Here is a 16711-nt window from a genome sequence, read left to right on the forward strand (position 1 = left end):
AAAATGCCGCAACTGCTGCTTTCAAATGAATAATTATATATTAACCTAGGCTACATTGAAACCTGCATAATATAGGATATTCAAAGTGATCCTGTCATTTATACCATTTATATCATTTAATGGTATCATTCACTTACGTTATTCTAATAATGAAAGTTTCAGGCCATTGTTTGGCTGGGCTAATGATACAAGGGGGAAATTCTTTGCTGGCATGTATATTCTTCCGTTCTGAGGAAATGTCCAGATATGAGTTTTCTCCCACAAAATATGTAGCTATTTTTGAAGCCTATTCCTATTCCAGTGTATGTACAGAACACTCAAGTAAAAAAAAAAAGTCTTTATATAAAATATGAATGCAGTTGTTGTTCCCCACCCATTTCTGGACACATGGTTTCCAAGAAGAAGCTTCTGCAGTTGCTGCTATGCAGTGCAGCTTTTCCTGGTCAGCCCAGCTACAGCTTTTCCTGAAATGAAAGCAACAGGGATGTAGGAGGATTTCTCAATTTTCCTGTGCAGTGCCCGCCAAATTACAAAGATGGCTGCAGAAAGGCATTGCATAACTGTTCTCTTACCCTATTTGAAGCACTTTCCTGCATTTATTTTATTTAAGAGGCATTTGTGTCAGACCAAAGCATATAGATGCAACTAAATTTATAAAAAACAAGGAAACTGGGGCAAATTTTTGCATTCCAGGTGGAAGACTGCTGCATTTTCCCATATGTACCAAGCAATATACCAAAGAAAACAGACACCTGGGTCAGAAGGAGAGACCAGAAATCTAGAGATACTTAGCAGCATAATTAATCATTGGTGTCCACATTTGATTTTGGCATCACAGAAACTTTATAAGTACATTTTTCTACAACCACCTACAACCTTTATTTTCCATAAAATACATGAATATGTGTAGATACTCTAATCCATTTTCCTTCTCAATTCACTGCCTCTTTTCATCACATATCAGATACCTGGTTGCTAGAACCTTGAAGGTTATTCAGAATAGTAGCTGTACTAACCTTTTTCTTAAGCTCCAAAACATCAACTCCAGTAAGCCCTCCACACAAACACAGTCACTTAAATGAGAAACAAAGAGGGGGGTGTGTGTGTGTTACAAAGCCTCTCCAGATTCTTATAAAAACTAGAAGTTCTAAGTAAGACTGATTTGCTGAGTTTTTTTAAAAGAAGGAAAAAGAAGAAGAGGGAAAGAAGGGAAAGGAAGGGGAAAAAGGAAAGGCAAAAGACAGCCTTGTCCTGGAGAGTCACTGCCTCCCAGGAATTCACTCCATGCAACTGGAACTCACCACACTGCCAGGAGCTGTCCCCAAAAAAGCAGTTCCCCAGTGGCTGCCCCAGCTTCCCCCCAAACAGCCCACGGTCACTGGAGCCAGCTGGATAGAGCCACAACCTGGCCAAATCCAGAGGATAAATGCAGCTTATCACCAGATCCAGAGGTTCCCTCTGCCTTACATACTTGGGAAGATGGGGATATGGACTGTTCATACCACAGAAGATAAAGTTTTATAAGCCAGAATCTACAATTCTCAAAAACATGCAAATTGGCAGTCAGAGGTTTTATAAATTTATAAATAAAAATATGGAATGCCATTAATTCTTGTCTGTCGTTGCAGAGATTAAACATGATGGCAGCAGGAATTCTGAGGTGATAATGAGGTTTGATACTACGTGATTTTTGGCTTGTTAGGACAGAGGGATAACCCGTGCATCCTTCACTAAAAACCTCACAAAATTAGGTGAACTGACACTGTCATATATCAGCAGCAATGAGAAGTCACTTGAGGCAGCCTTATATGCATTTTTGTTTGCTTATGCCTACAAAACAGGGCAGGGGAAACACCTCAAGAATGGCTTCAAGAATTAAACATGTTTTTTAACAAGATGCTCTCATATTTAAAAATGGAATGGATTGAAGAATGGAGGGAGGTTCTGTGATATTTATAGGTAAAGATGAAGCAAATCTCTTAAAGATGAGATTTGTTTTGTTACTGCAATGTAAACCTTAGTCTACAATAAATAAGTAGTATATTACATAGTAATAAATGGTCTAAGAATTATCATTAGTCTGGATCTAATTATTAGAAAAAAGAGGCAGTAATAATGCAGTTAAAGTACTTATTTGCAGAACGAAGTCACAATAATAGTAATATTATGATGAAAATTGTTACAGACACACATGCATGCATGGACACTTCTTAGTTTCAATTCCTTCCCCTTGAGATTGCTCCTCTGGGTGTTTAGATCAGTAGTTTGAGGCTGCTGGAGGGAATAACAACAAAGTTATCAGGCAGTGATGCTGATGGTGTTGTGGTTTCCTTCTTCCTGTCATCAGATCCACTCTGAGTCATTTTTCTATTTTTGTGAACCCACTTTTGTCCTTTTCTTTTTCTTCACTGGTCTTCAGCCTTAGCTAACTTCTGGATTTACTATATATAGTGCCATTTATGTATGTTGGATACAGTTTCTTGGATCTCTTTATTACTCCCAAGATCAATTTTACAAAGCCAGTCTGCATTTTTTTTTTTTTTTTAAACTAAGCATCAATGAGTTGTTCATATCCATAGATACTCCGGTCGCCAAGCTGTGCCCTTCTCTTTGTTACCGTGTATTACCCTGTAACACAGCACTGCTGCTGCTCCCAACAGGCCACAAGCTTTGCACTGAGTTTGCGTGGCCTCGGGACTGAGGCTTGCCAGGTCTGCTTAGTTTGACCTTGTCCTGACCCACCAGTGACTTTGTTTTGCTTGGCATAACTGCGACAGCAGTTTCTTGAATTGACTGCCTACATCTAACTTGATTTACGAAAGGTTAACTCTGGGTTTATGCAGACAGCAGCGACAAACAGTTCCTGCAGGTGGGATGAGATATTTAGTACTCTTAGACGATGACATACTGCAAAGAAACACAGGCATGTACAACAGCAGAGACCTTGTGATGCTGAGGCACAGAGGAAGGAGTGCAGACAGGGGCAATAAGGGGTTGTTATGTGCATGACCCAACACCAATAAAATAGGAGCCTTAATCATGATGTAGGGGTGCAAAGGTGCAGAGGTAAGAGGGGGAAATGACCCTTCCCTAGCCTGTACATGATAACCAGGTCAGCCCATACTAGACTGAAATACTCCCCCATCATAGATGCCACTGCCTTTGAGCAGAGTAAACGCTGGGAACACTAGGAGCTTTTGCCACATTTTCCACAACACAAAGTATCATATGGTACAGAGCCAGGCTGAAAAAGAGCAGCTTATTGATGCAGCAGTTTCAATTCTCCGACTGCAGGCTGTTCTGCTTCTTTGGCAGACTCAGAGAAGAGCTGAAGTTTCACTTTCTGTTTCCCGTGAAATTGGTCACAGACCATATGACAGCTCAGTTCTATAAAATGAGAAGCATAACAACAGTGAGCAGCACTCCTTCAGCTTTGAAGTTACCTGAAGACAAGTGAGCAGAGAAGGAAAACCATGAGGTAAGATAGCAACCCAGTCCCTGCAAGATGCTTTTTCTCTATGCCACAGGAAAGTAATGCTTACTATTTATAAAAATGTAAGTAGTGAGGGACTTTGAGCATCAAAACAACAGAAAATATTTTACAGAATATTTACTAGAAGAATCAAAATAAAATAAGGATGCTTTTGGATATTGTCATGTTATTGCTTCTCCAACAAGGTTCAGTTTCAGTAAACAGAACAGAAAGTTAGAAAGGCTGTGTGCATGCAGTTCAGGGATGAAAGCCAGGCTGGTGCCTAGCCAGAGGGGTCTAATCTGTATCTCAAACCTGGGTTTGTGACATTCATGAATATTCATTTTCTACAAATCTCTTTTCATTCGTTAGTCTCCACCGTTGTTTTCAGCCATGGACACTGTCATGATTCTTAGGTGAGGCAATAAAAAATGACATACATTTTATTTTGAATTGAACAGGACTATTTAAAGGCTTCAAGCTATTCCTGCTGATTTGGGAGCCAATACCTGTTCTGTGAAATTCAACTGTAGCCAAAGCTTTCTATTAAGGTATGAGGATAATGGGAACTTACTTTCACTTCCCCTTCATCCCAGAAGAACTGTAATTACCTCACATACAGCCTTCTAATTAGGAACTGTTATTAATACCAATCAAAGCATCAGTTAGGTAGAGGAGATCATTTGAGAAATGCAAAGAAGTTTGTAAGACAAACTTATGCATTAACAGCCACTGTAAGTACCTTTAATGACCAGTACCTCTGTGTCAGATGGTTTGGGTGGAAACATGTCCTTCCTTCCTACTGTAAGAATTGCTTCCCAATTCCCCATTGGTTTGCCTCCTAATAATTTTGCAATCTTTCCACTCACTCCTTTTTTTACTCAAAAGACATGATTGGTCAGGTGAGCAGCGGCACTCACTGTGCCACACAGGCTGTTAGAAACACTAGATTTTACAGGAGGGACAGCAGAGAAGCCTTTTGAGGACAGAAGGACTTGACTGAGAAGCCTCAGTAATAAAGTTGTATGTGATTCCTTCTTTAAGGGAGAACCCAAATGGACTAAAATGTCATCTTTTCTGTGTTGTAAAGTTATGTCCTTGATAGATTGTGTGATAAAAGCCAGTCTGTGCAGCCACACTTGAGGCACATGCAGGTAATGCCAGGAGGGGAAGTCCAAGTAACACCCTGCCCTGGGTGCTCCCAGGCCTGACGAAGAGCCATCAGCCCACACCCAGACACAGGAGTGGCACAGAGGTGCAAGGGCAGGTGAGGACTCCTCAATGCCTCAGTCAGGGCCATAAGCCACCACCCAGCCCTTCTAGGGCTGCCCCAGGGGACAATCAGCCCCACGGGCTGGGGGGACACCCAGCATCACCAGGGGTCTACAGGAGGGCTTTCCAGTTTAAATTGCCTAGGGATATGGGACACATTATGGGATGTGAGGAAAAGCATTAGGAGATTGCATGAGACTGGGATTGCATGAGGGATGTTTAGGGAGGGGACCAAAGGCAGGGAATTAAGGGATCTGGGTGATTTGGGAAGAAAAAACTGTTGAAAAATAGAGAGGGAATGTTCTGGTTTCATCTGGGATCAAAATTAATTTTTTCTCAGTAGCTGGTACAGTGCGGTGTTTTGGATTCAGTATGAGAATAATGTGGACAACACATTCTGTTTTGTTTGTTGCTAAGTCATGTTTATGCTAGTCAAGGACTTTTTTGTATCTCATGCTCTGCCAGTGAGGAGGAGCACAAAACAGCTGGGAGGGGCCATAGGTGGGACAGGTGACTCAAACTGGCCAAAGGGATATTCTACACCATAGAATATCGTGCTCAGTATATAAACTGGGAGAGTCACCTGGAAGAGGATCTTACTGGGGTGTGGGGATGGAGTCTGGCATCAGGCAGCAGGTGATGAGCAATTGTATTGTACATCACTTGTTTTTTCTTGAGATTTATTTTTCCCTTTTAATTTTTTACTGTTATTATTAAGTTTTATTTTGTTTCAATTACTAAACTGTTCTTATCTTAACCTACTAGTTTCCCTTTTGATTCTCTTCCCCATTCCACCAGGGTGGGGGTAGGGATGAGTGAGCAGCAGCACAGTGCTTAAACCTCAACGAGGATAAAGGGACCAGTCGCATGTAAACAGGGTCTGGTTGGTGTGTGTGTTTGTTTAGGAGTGAATCACCTGGGGAGAGAGAGGCTCCCTGACCAGACAGTGGATGTCCAAAGCCAGATTCTGAGGAGCCATAGGGTTAGTGATTGAGCGTGTGGTCTGTACCAGCAAGTGGAGTAGGCCTGTACACCCAAATGCCAGCAAATGAGGAGACTGCTGCAATCTGGGATCCAGCTCCTGGGTATGTTAGTATAACCATAAGATAAGAATGGTGCTATCATCTGACAAATGAGGATTTACAAAGGCAAGAAAATTCAAAATTAAATTTATAACATAAACCATAAAATGTACAGAGACATAGGAAAGGCACTAAATCACTTTCTCTATATATTAAGGGAATCTTATGCGAGTACCTCTTTTGGGTAGGCTTCAGCAATTGTTCCCAACACAGGAAATACATTTCTGAGGCCCAGAAGTGTGTCAGCTTTACCATAGAGACCAGCCCTCCTCTCTAACATCCAGAACATCCTGGTGCTATGTAAGAGATGTCCTCCTATACTGGCAAGGAGAATTACTAAAAAAACTATTCAGCACTTTAGACCTATAGCTCCTCACAGCTTTGGCTCATTTGAAGTGTTGTGGACTAGGGGCATGAGGTGAGGTATTACCAGCCTTTAAAGTATATCATACCCGGTTTAAAAACAAGAATAGCAAAAAACAAATAGAGTATGTTTTTCTTTGATTTCTTCTAGTACCATTTACAAGGATTCCTTGAAGACTTCCCTGCTGCAGTTGCAATGTCATTTTACATGGACTTTGCTGAAGCAGGATGTAGATCTTGATCCCCTGGAGGAAACAATAGTCGATCACATCAAATTTTTTGGAGAATCTAACATCGCGTATTATAATCTACTATCCTATGTATGTCACCTAAAGAATTCAAATGACAAAGCCCTGAGAAATCTCCAAAAAGCTGAAGAAATTGTTCAAAAATGCCATCCAGATGAAATTGCCAGGAGAAGTCTTGTTACCTGGGGGAACTATGCCTGGATCTATTACCACATGGAGAGATATGAAGAAGCTCAAACTTATGTAAGCAAAGTGGAAAACAGCTGCAAAAAGCTTTCAAGTACTGCTGATGGGAAGATACAGCTTCCAGAGGTCTATGCTGAGCAAGGATGGGCATTATTAAGTTTTGGGGGGAAATACTTTGAGAGAGCAAAGAATTGCTTTGAAAATGCTGTAAAGGCTGAGCCCAATAACCCAGATTTTAATGCTGGCTATGCAACAGCACTGTATCGTTTGGAAGATTTTGCTTCCAGATGTGGTGAAGACACAAGCCCATCCATTGAGGCCTTGAAGCGGGCAGTGGAACTGAAGCCAGAGGATACTTGTGTTATGGCATTACTTGCATTAAAACTTCAGGACTTAAAACAGGTTGATGAAGGGGAGAGGTACATTGAAGAAGCTATGCAAAAAACCCCCGATCTGCCTTATTGCCTGCGATATGCTGCTAAATTTTACAGAAGGAAAGGAGATCTGTGTAAGGCAGTGAATATTTTGGAAAAGGCCCTAGCACTGACACCAAATTCTGGCTTTTTGCATCACCAACTAGGAACCTGCTACAGAAGAAAAGTACTTGAATGGAAAAAAACAAGAAATCCACCTCAAGATGAAGTGGAGAGGCTCATCAAACTTGCCATTTCTCATTTTAAATTTGTAGCAGACCAAAAGCCAAAATTTGTTGCTGCCCATACGGACCTAGCAAACATGTATGCACTAGGCAAGAGGTATGAAGAAGCAGAAAGGATATTTCAGGAACTGCTTCAGAGAAATGATCTGACCTGTCCTGAAAAACAAGAGCTCTACTTCAATTATGGCAATTTTCAGCGTTGGCACATGAGGTCAGAATCGAAAGCCATTGAGTATTACATAGAAGGGCTGAAAATTGAAAAAGAATCCTTTGGAAGAAGTAAGTGCAGTGAAGCTGTGCAGTCATTGTTAAGACAAAAATTTGAGAGAGGTTCAAGAGATGCAACGTATTTTGGTACACTTGGACTCGTTCATAAGCTAAATGGTCAGAAACAAGATGCAACTGAATGCTATGAAAAAGCCATTGCTTTGGATCGCAATAATGAAGAGTATCGGAATGCGTTATTTGAGCTACAACTTTCTATCTCAAGCTAAAGCTCACAAAAATCCTTCACACCCAAAAAACTCCAAACCCAAGGACATTTCAACAGACTCTTTGAACTTTTTTTGTTGTTTGTTTGGTTGGGTTTTGTCTTAAGGTAGACTTTATGACCAGATGAAACACGGGTGATATCACTTTCCAATGATAATGTAGAAACTGCATATGATGATTGTTCATTTGTTCATTTGCTAACAGAGAGCATGCTTAGATAACTATATAATGGAATGTATAATATATAATAATAGCTATACAATAATAGCTCATCTAATTTAGTCTTCAATGCTAATGGGTATAAATGATGATCAGTAGAATACAGAACTTTTAAGCTGAAAATGAAATATTACCTTTTACTGAGAAAAAGATAAGGAAATCATATGGCAGTATTTTGTCTAGATATTTGAAAGGCATGCTTAAACAGAAATGGAATTTCTGATGCTTTTTCAACTATTTCAAAAAATATCTTTTGTAGAAAAAACTTTTGTTGAAGGCTTGTTCAGTTTACTAACTTGTATGCTGTTTAATTATGAAAAATATTAAAAAAGCACTGTTTAAGTAGTTCACTGTAAAGCTAACAAAATGTTTATTATTGTTGCAAACTACTAAACGGCATTAAATCCATCAACTATTGCTTCTGGTATCTCTCTGCTGACCAGTCTTCATGTTAGTAGAGTAGGTAAAAGGAAAACGGTCATTTGAAAAAGTAACAGGGATAGTGTTTTGGCAGGATATGAAAGACTTAGTAGATAGCCTCATTTATTTTTCCTGGAGTCTCAGCAAAACTGGCTTCAGAAGCGTTGTACCAAAGAATCAAAAAACAGCACAAATCAGCATCTGTCTCGTTTACCCAAAACCACACTATCAGGAGCCACTACAGCAAACATCTGGAGAGAAAGGAAAAGCAGTCTATGAGCTGCCAGAGATGGTTATCTGTGGTTGTGAAACAAGCCAGGGATAGCAAGCACACACAAGAAATGAACTGAACTGGGCATGGAGGGCAGAGCACAGCTGGAGAGAAGAGTTGCATGAGCACCAGAGAGCAGGGCAACAGAACACAAGGGGCATGTGGAAAATGGGGTGGGTGCCCCCAGGGTCTAGTGAATGGGATAAAACACTGAAATGACAGAATGGGTGGACAAGGTGATTGTCTTCAGATATTTAACTAAAAGTCAATATTCTTTACGGCAGCCCAACTTAAATCCACAGTAGTGTGCCTTCGTATGATAGACCATTGTATTCAGGGAAAACTAATGCTGTAATTCCAAATCACATCTGAGCCCTAGCCAGTAGTGTAGTACGAAGCAAACTGGTGACAGGGCCCATGTCAGGAGGAATGTGCACTTTAGTTCCCAGGCATCCTGCAGAATTCCTGCCCTGACAACAGCACCACTATATAGACAGAATGAAAGCACAGTGCTGGATCAGAAAACATGAATAAACCTCTTCCTTCTCAGCTCTCCCTCAGAGAATGTTTCCTAATATGAGCGAAAGTGATCAGGAGCTTAAAGTGCACATAATAACAACCACACCTTCTTCATAAGAAAGGGCTGGGGAAAAGTCCGTCCTTGTTTCCCAGCCACCTGCCAACTTCTCTCTTACAAAGGCAGCTCTACCTAGTAAAGGAATGGTGAGGAGAGAGAAAAGGAAGGACTGGGAGCAGGACTGACAGACCACTCCTGGAAGCTGACAGGAAGAACAGTGGGGATGAAGTCAGGAACTAGTGACTACCTACGGTGATGTGCTCAGCTATGTGGGCAAAAGGGTATGTTAGGTGATCTCACTGCCTTTCTCAATCTTGAGCGTTTCTAAGCTCAGCATCATTGCTATCCCAACCCTACTGAGGGAATAGAGGGTGGAGGACAGCAGGGAAGGATTTGAGGAAGAGGTGGTGGCAATCTATTCTCCCTTCCACATGCTGCCACCAGGACCTCACCTGGAAAAAGAACCTTGCAAAAAAACGGATAAGCTATAAATTATTTTGAAAAAAAAAAAAAAGTAAGCTGAATTTTTATGAAGAGTCAGAGTGGTTCAATCTTCTGCACAGCGAATAAAATGACTGTGCCTCACCTCCTTTGGACTCTGAAGGACTGAGCTGGACCGCCGTAGTATCTGGGGATGCTCTGTACTAACAGCCTTCAGTGTGTCTTGTAAGTGAGGAGAAATGTTATCTCCCACAGGGTGGTGCTGCTGCACTGCCTGGCATGGCAATAAGGGGAAGAGGCTGAGCTTGAGCTTCAGGAGGTGGACAAAATGAAAGACAGTTTGGAGCATCCAAGTCCATTGGGCAAAACCAGAACCACACAGAAGGTGACTACCTCTCAATTCACACCCAAGTATGAATTTATCAATGGAGCCTATGCTAGTGGTGCAGGGAAAAAATGACTAAAGATAACCCTTCAGGAAGTGTTAATTTATGAATCAAATCACCTTCTAAATTATATAAAAATTCTATTGAAATACACCAGATTAGTCACCTAGAAGGCACTGTTTATTGAGGCAATCCCAGCTAGGACTTTGTTATGCTAACTGTGAAGTACTGTTACAACTTAAACAAGCTCTTTCTTCTTGCATAAATTTGTAACACTTTAGAAAGCAAACAAGGAATTATTGTGGCAATATAAAATATATTCTCCATATAGTAGCACAAACAGCCTTTGTTTTTCAGAAGATAAATTATTATCCAAGCTGGCAGGAATATTTCAGGAATGTTTTTCTCAGAAAAAAAAGAGCAATTCTTCAGTGGAAGGTAATTTTCCAGTGCTGTTTTCACACAATTTTTCAATGTACAATTTATTAAATGTTCCAAATGATCACTAAAACATAAATAATTTCATAAATAATTTCATAAATTCTAGAACATAAATAATTTCAAAAGAGTTATTACTACCCCAATTCAAACTTCATGGAATGGAAACAGATGGGATAACTTCAGCAGCTGTAAACAGTACCTACGCTGAATTTCCATCCACTGCACAGAACAGAGCATTATACCAGGCAGGATTCAGCTGAGGTAGAATCTTTCTCTTTCTGTCTTGGACAGATCTTACCCCAGTCAAGTCAAACCACGCTATCCTGGGAAGCCAGACAGGCTCAGCAGTGCAGTGCTTCATCCAAGCTCATATCCATCGATACTTGTCTCCATCAGGGCTGACGGGAACACAGAATTACATGATCATTAAGGTTGAAAAGACCACTAAGATCATTGAACATGCAGTGTTAGGCTGGCAAATTGCTCACAGCTATCCCAGCTATCTCAGTTTACTGCTGCACTGTGCCATGCCAGAAAATATCCTCCTTGAAGGACAGCCTGAATATTATCATGTCTGAAAAAAATATTACAGATACAATAAATCATTCTTTAAAAATATTGTAAGCCAGAGACTTAGATAATGCGTTGCCTGAAATATTTCACATGGCAGGATAAAGGTGAACTGTTCAGCTTGGGTTGTGTGGATTAGGAGGTAGAAGTCTAGTGTAAGGTTTCACCAGCCTGGATTGCATTCCCATTTCTTCTGCTTGCAGGTTGTTATGCTTCCCTCTGTTTCTTAGTGGGGACATTCATGACAGGGTTGATATTTCACAGCGTGTTTTATGCACAGAAGGCATCATTTCAGCATTTAAGTTTTTCTCCATTGACTTAAGTCAGAGCAGAAACAGTGTTAGAAAACCCTGAAATAATTCTACCATTTTCCACAAAAGGTCTGCGTATAAAACCAATTGAATGTTTGTTGCTAAATAAGATATTTGAAACAAGAAGTACTACTTTAAACACATAAAGAGAAAAGCCTATGAAAAAAATATCTTGAAATAAAAAACTTTAAAATGCTACTAATGTATTACACAGTATAGTTAATTATGATAAAAATGCATATCATGTTATTCCAACAGGCTTTTACAATATGCAGCTCTGACATGAACAACTAGTGACTTGTTATGATGTGGTACCCTGGATACCAGTAAATTTTTGTGAAGTAAATAACAGTGGTTGTAACTTGTTTAAAATTACTTATATTCTTTGTAGATCATACTATTCCCTACTTCTTTAATATTAAAATATTGCAGTAAGATCTAAAACATTATCTTCATCAGTATTAATTAATAAAACTTCTTTATTTTTTCCGAATTATTTTTCCTAACTCACTAGGAAAAATTCATGGATAATTTTTGTCCTTTTTTAATTAATATATGTTAAAAACAGTATTAGGGACCAGGACTCATTTTTCATGCAGAGCTGAAGAAAGGTTATGTCATTATCTTTAAGCAGTTCTTCCATCTCTTATTCTGTGGTCTGTGCACATGTATCATACTACTGGCTCTGACTACACTTCTGAAGCAGGGCAGCGAGAAATGCTTTATTTAATCACAGACAATTGCAGTCAGACAATTTAAATATTTTATATTTGAAATATGCTTGAATAATAAAACTACATGCTATTCATATATATATATATGTTAAAAAAGACATTATACCCCTATGGCTGTACTCTTGATCTAAATCAACTCAGTGAACATCAATCTATGTTTCTTTCCCTTCCGAGGCACAGGGTGGAAAAGGACACCATGAACAGCCACTGAAAATACACTGCAAATGATTAACAAATCTACTAGGTCAGTGTTAATGAAAATTATTTGAACTCTGATCAATTTGTTAATGAACAGAAGACAGCTTTATACAGCATCAAAACACTGAAATTATTTGTATAGCGGAATGTGAAGTTCCTCCATTGCTGAAAACATTTTCAGTCTGGAAATGTAGAAACAAACCATTATTTATTAGATCATCAGATCAGTAATTTAACCCATGATCTACATTCAGTCCCTAGCTCCTGTGAAGCAGCCAGCTTTAGTAAATTCCTCACACAAGCAGCAGGAAACCACCACCAAGTCGCAGCTGTTGTGTTCTGGCCATCAAAGACAAGTGACCTGACAACTCTTCAGATGGCACAAACCACTACATTGCACCACCTGAAGATACAGCTCCTGGGGCTGAAAGGGGACACACTTGCCACTGCAATACACAGCACAATCCTCTTCACTCACAGCCTAGAGAGGGAGCGTTCTCTCAGTCATCTGGTTGCATGGATGCTGAAGTTCTCCAACAGCTGCTGATTTTACAAGAGGAATGGACTCTGAAAACACACGAGCCTCTCCTCCTGTCTCCTGGGCTGCCTTTAGTGCAGCTAAAGCAGGTTTGTCTATCAGCATGCCTAGTCCCCTGGCACAAATTCACTCCTCTTCAGATAGCAGACCTGCCACAGTACCTCTTCTACACTCCAAGATGAGGATCAGATAGAAACCCATATTTGAGATGTCAGTGTTTAGAAATTCAAGCTTTAAAGATATCCAGGAGGACAACAAATTTTTTTTTCTGTAGATGGCTTGGGAAAGTAGGTCTAAAACCATATTTGAAATTATATTGCAATGTATTTACAAAGTTCAGGCACATTGCAAAAACTAAAGCTGCTCCAGAGATACTTTCAGCATAAATCACAGTTTTCTGCCAAACTAAAAAAAAAAAAAAATAAAAAAAGAAAAAGGCTTTGGCATTCGAAACAGTTATTTGCAAAGAGTTTAATGCAGTCTGGTAAGTGTGGAGTTTTTTGGTGGTGTATGTGATTAATCCATTGAAACATACTAGACCACAACATCAAAAAGCTTGACAAATCAAAAAGTCATTATAATATTTTTTAAATAACGTAAATGTTATTGTTCAGTTTTGATGACTGATTACTTTATAGTTTTCTGTTGAGTACAGCCAATTATTGATTACCTGTGGAGTGGACATTGCATTTGAAATAAATCTGTGAACATTTTTATCTACAGACTATTTTTATTCTAGCTTTCCTCTATTACTGCATTAACTTGGTATGACTGTTGCTGGATGCAGATTTTAGTCAACTAAAGCATGACAGAAAAATCTAATTGAAAGATGCCTTGTTTCACAGGAGTAGTATCCTAAGCAGCGTTAACACTACGGAGCCACCTCTGTCTCAGTCTTGGCTGTGTCGTACTGAATCTTGATGGCACTTGTCACCTGTTGCTGCATCTGTTTGTGTCCACAGCCAAAAATTCAACATCCTTTTGGTCTAATTCTGCTGTGACAGAATAAGCTATTGCTCCATTTGTCCACATGTGCTGTTTCATGCCTGTATCACTAGTGAGTGACCGCAAACACGTTCTTTTGATTTTCTTTGCCAGTCTTGCAAAGCACAATAGTGTTGAACTAAATATCATAGAAAATCCACACAGGAGGAATGATGCAGTATAGCTGCCAGTTGTGTCTACCAGCCAACCTGTAGGAAAAAAAAAAAAAAAAGGTTTTTTAAAGATCCACCAGTATTCTGATAATTTCCAAATCCTGTGATCAATGGGGTTTCATGAACTTATCAACTTGTAAACTTGTATGATACCATATATAAATACAATCAAACAACACAGGTTTACATCACCATCACTATATTCTTCCCTCCTGGGGCAGGGAGGGATTTGTCCTCAGCAGGCAGGTAAGATTTTTATGGGCTTTTGTTTGGAGCCTGAAATCTCAAATCCATGAGAAAAGGGACAATAGTACTAAAGATAACGACTCCACAGCAAAAAAAAATTTTAAAAATCTTGGAAGTAAACTCCCTTTAGGTTACATTTTCAAAATCTTGCAATTTTACAGTGAAATATTTTGCTCCTTTTACTTGGGCAATTTCTAAACTATGAAGTAGTGATGTAAGAGCTCTTAGAAGCTCATTCCATATGGGTTTTGTTTTCAAATTTCATCTCACTCTATATGCAGAAACTAACCCATCAAGACAGGGATGGGAGATCTAAAGACTTACAAAGATCTCGGTGTGTGTTATTTCTCTGCTCAGAGGCTACCTCCACATTTAGTGCACATCTGCTGTCCTTCCTCTCCTGTTACATCACACTAACAGGCAAATCTGAAGTACTGATAAGATTATAGGAAAGTCATTTGGGAGCTGACCTGCCACAGGTGGGCTCACTAGATATGGTATGGCATGCAGGAAATACACAACGCCCAGTGCTGATGATAACGAGGAAGTTCCCACTACATCTGCTGTCATGACAGGGATCAGTGTTACATAGGCTCCATCAAAGTAGCCAAAGGTAAATGAGAAAGGCACAAGCAAGGGGAAGTTTTGGAGGACTGGCAGGAAAAGGCAACAAAGGCCATCCATTCCCACAGCAAAGAGGTAGCAAAAGTACCGATGCTTCTTCAGACACCTGCAAATTTCAAAACAGAAAAGAAAAATATTATCACTGAACACAGCATCTCAGTTCCTATGTCCTGGCATCCAGTGCTTCAGTCTCTCTCTTATATAGCTCAAATTTAAGTCCGTTTTCTTATGCAGTCTTCAAGATTAAAAACTCAGCACTGATGAGCCCAGACAGGGAAAGCTGCCCACCTACAGCTGCAGAAACATCTGGCAAGCAGCAGTCCATGCTGTCTGCAGTGTTCTTCAGAATGCTCCTACCGAGGAAAGCCATCCTGCTGTCAGAATTTTGCAATCCCCTGAAGTTTCAATGTTTGAAGCAGTATTTCATTGGGCTTTGCATCCCAGCTCAGCAAGGTGTTCCAGTAGTATACATAAAATATTGCAGCATATCTCTCTTAGCTGTCACTCTTCCAATCAGCCCTTAAACATGAGTTAGCATGAGCTAAGCAAGATGGCAATTCCCTTCCTCCCTGTTACACAAAACCAGTAATTGATTTTTCCTACAAACTGAAGAAGCACAAAGAATACAATACATCTTTTAGAATCAAAATCCCTGTTAATACTGGAAAATGTACAATTTTCAGTCAGTCCTTCCGAGTATGTGCCTGACAGTGTTGGGCCAGACTCTTGGCCCTCTTCCATAACTTCTGTGCCTCCCAGCAGCACAAAAGAGATGGAAAGTCAGAGGCAGAAGGGTGAAATCCTCTAGGAAATAGATACAAAAAATCATGCTCAACATACCTCAGGCAGGAGGTTGCATTTCCACTGTCAAATGCACAAACATAATTTCTTCAGGAAAAAAGATCTTAAACCAGCAGAATTGAGCAAACTCAGAAGAGACGAAGACGTTAAATAGTAACCATTTCTGAAAGTTAAGACTGTATGTTGTGGGATTTTTTTTTAAGTTGCACATACTTCACTTGCATCCAGGCTCCCACCAGCTAAAGCTTACACTTGCTTAGTTATAAGCCCTTACCTTCTGTCTGTTAGCCATCCAAAGGTGATATTACCAATGATGTCTATGACACCAAGTATGGACATGAGGAAGGCAGCCTGGTGATGACTCACTCCAACACTCAAAGCATAAGGCACTAGGTAGACAAAAAGGGGGCTACAGCCATATGCCATAAATAAAACTGACACTGCCAGCACCATGAAGCCTGGCATCAGTAAAAAGTCATATTCCTTCCATGAACAGTAGCATAAACATTCACGAGACCACACTTTGATTAAAGGTGAACAGACGGACATTTGCTTTAAGTCTTGTTTCTCTGTTTCAGAGACGTGATCCTGTTCAAGAAACTCAGGAACAGTTTTACGGTCCTCCTTAAGAGAAATGGGCCGCATCAAGGCACCACAGACACAGAGGTTTAAAACAAAACCTCCCAGGATGAGTAAAGCTCCTCGCCAGGAAAACTGCTCAATTAAGAGCTGGACTACAGGGGCCAGGATGAAGGTACCAATTCCACTTCCTGACATGGCTATTCCATACGCCAGTGCTTTTCTTTTGTTGAAGTATTTGCCCACCATCGCAATGGCTGGAGAATAACAAAGTGCAAACCCAAGTCCTAGAAGAGAAAGCACAGTGCAGATGGCTTAGTACTAAGCATGACATATGGAACATATCAAATTAAACCACATAATGTATTTTCATTAGCACAAATGAATAGGAAATTTTTCTGATTCTGTATCATGCAGCCCAGTCA

At 40.0% G+C, this 16711-nt stretch overlaps 2 protein-coding genes and 1 long non-coding RNA gene across 8 annotated transcripts in view; 1 reads left to right on the top strand and 2 right to left on the bottom strand.

Moving 5' to 3' along the window:
* Window positions 1-3233: 3233 nt before the first annotated feature.
* LOC114055893 (interferon-induced protein with tetratricopeptide repeats 5-like) lies at window positions 3234-8352 on the top strand. Its single transcript, XM_027880493.1, is given in 3 exon segments — window positions 3234-3439; window positions 3441-3478; window positions 6341-8352. Coding segments are annotated over 3 exon segments (1647 nt in total). The 5' UTR covers window positions 3234-3265; the 3' UTR covers window positions 7776-8352.
* Window positions 3344-13266, bottom strand: LOC114055898. Its single transcript, XR_003570858.1, has 3 exons — window positions 10732-13266; window positions 6344-6434; window positions 3344-3443 (listed from the first exon to the last, which is right to left on the bottom strand). It is a non-coding gene; the product is annotated as an uncharacterized LOC114055898 (long non-coding RNA).
* Window positions 13267-13660: 394 nt separating this feature from the next.
* The window catches only part of SLC16A12 (solute carrier family 16 member 12), a 32642-nt gene continuing 29591 nt past the window's right edge, over window positions 13661-16711 (bottom strand). For all 6 annotated transcript variants that reach the window (XM_027880494.1, XM_027880496.1, XM_027880495.1 and 3 more), the window contains 3 exons: window positions 15982-16573; window positions 14753-15012; window positions 13661-14072 (listed from right to left, as the gene is read on the bottom strand). In XM_027880494.1, the coding sequence (XP_027736295.1) occupies window positions 13810-14072; window positions 14753-15012; window positions 15982-16573 (1115 nt within the window). In that variant the 3' untranslated portion in view covers window positions 13661-13809. The remainder of the gene's footprint in view (window positions 14073-14752; window positions 15013-15981; window positions 16574-16711) is intronic.

The sequence above is a fragment of the Empidonax traillii genome, unplaced genomic scaffold (genome assembly GCF_003031625.1).
Source record: "Empidonax traillii isolate 1590-97213 ecotype Southwest subspecies unplaced genomic scaffold, ASM303162v1 scaffold70:size1330859, whole genome shotgun sequence".
Lineage (NCBI taxonomy): Eukaryota > Metazoa > Chordata > Aves > Passeriformes > Tyrannidae > Empidonax > Empidonax traillii.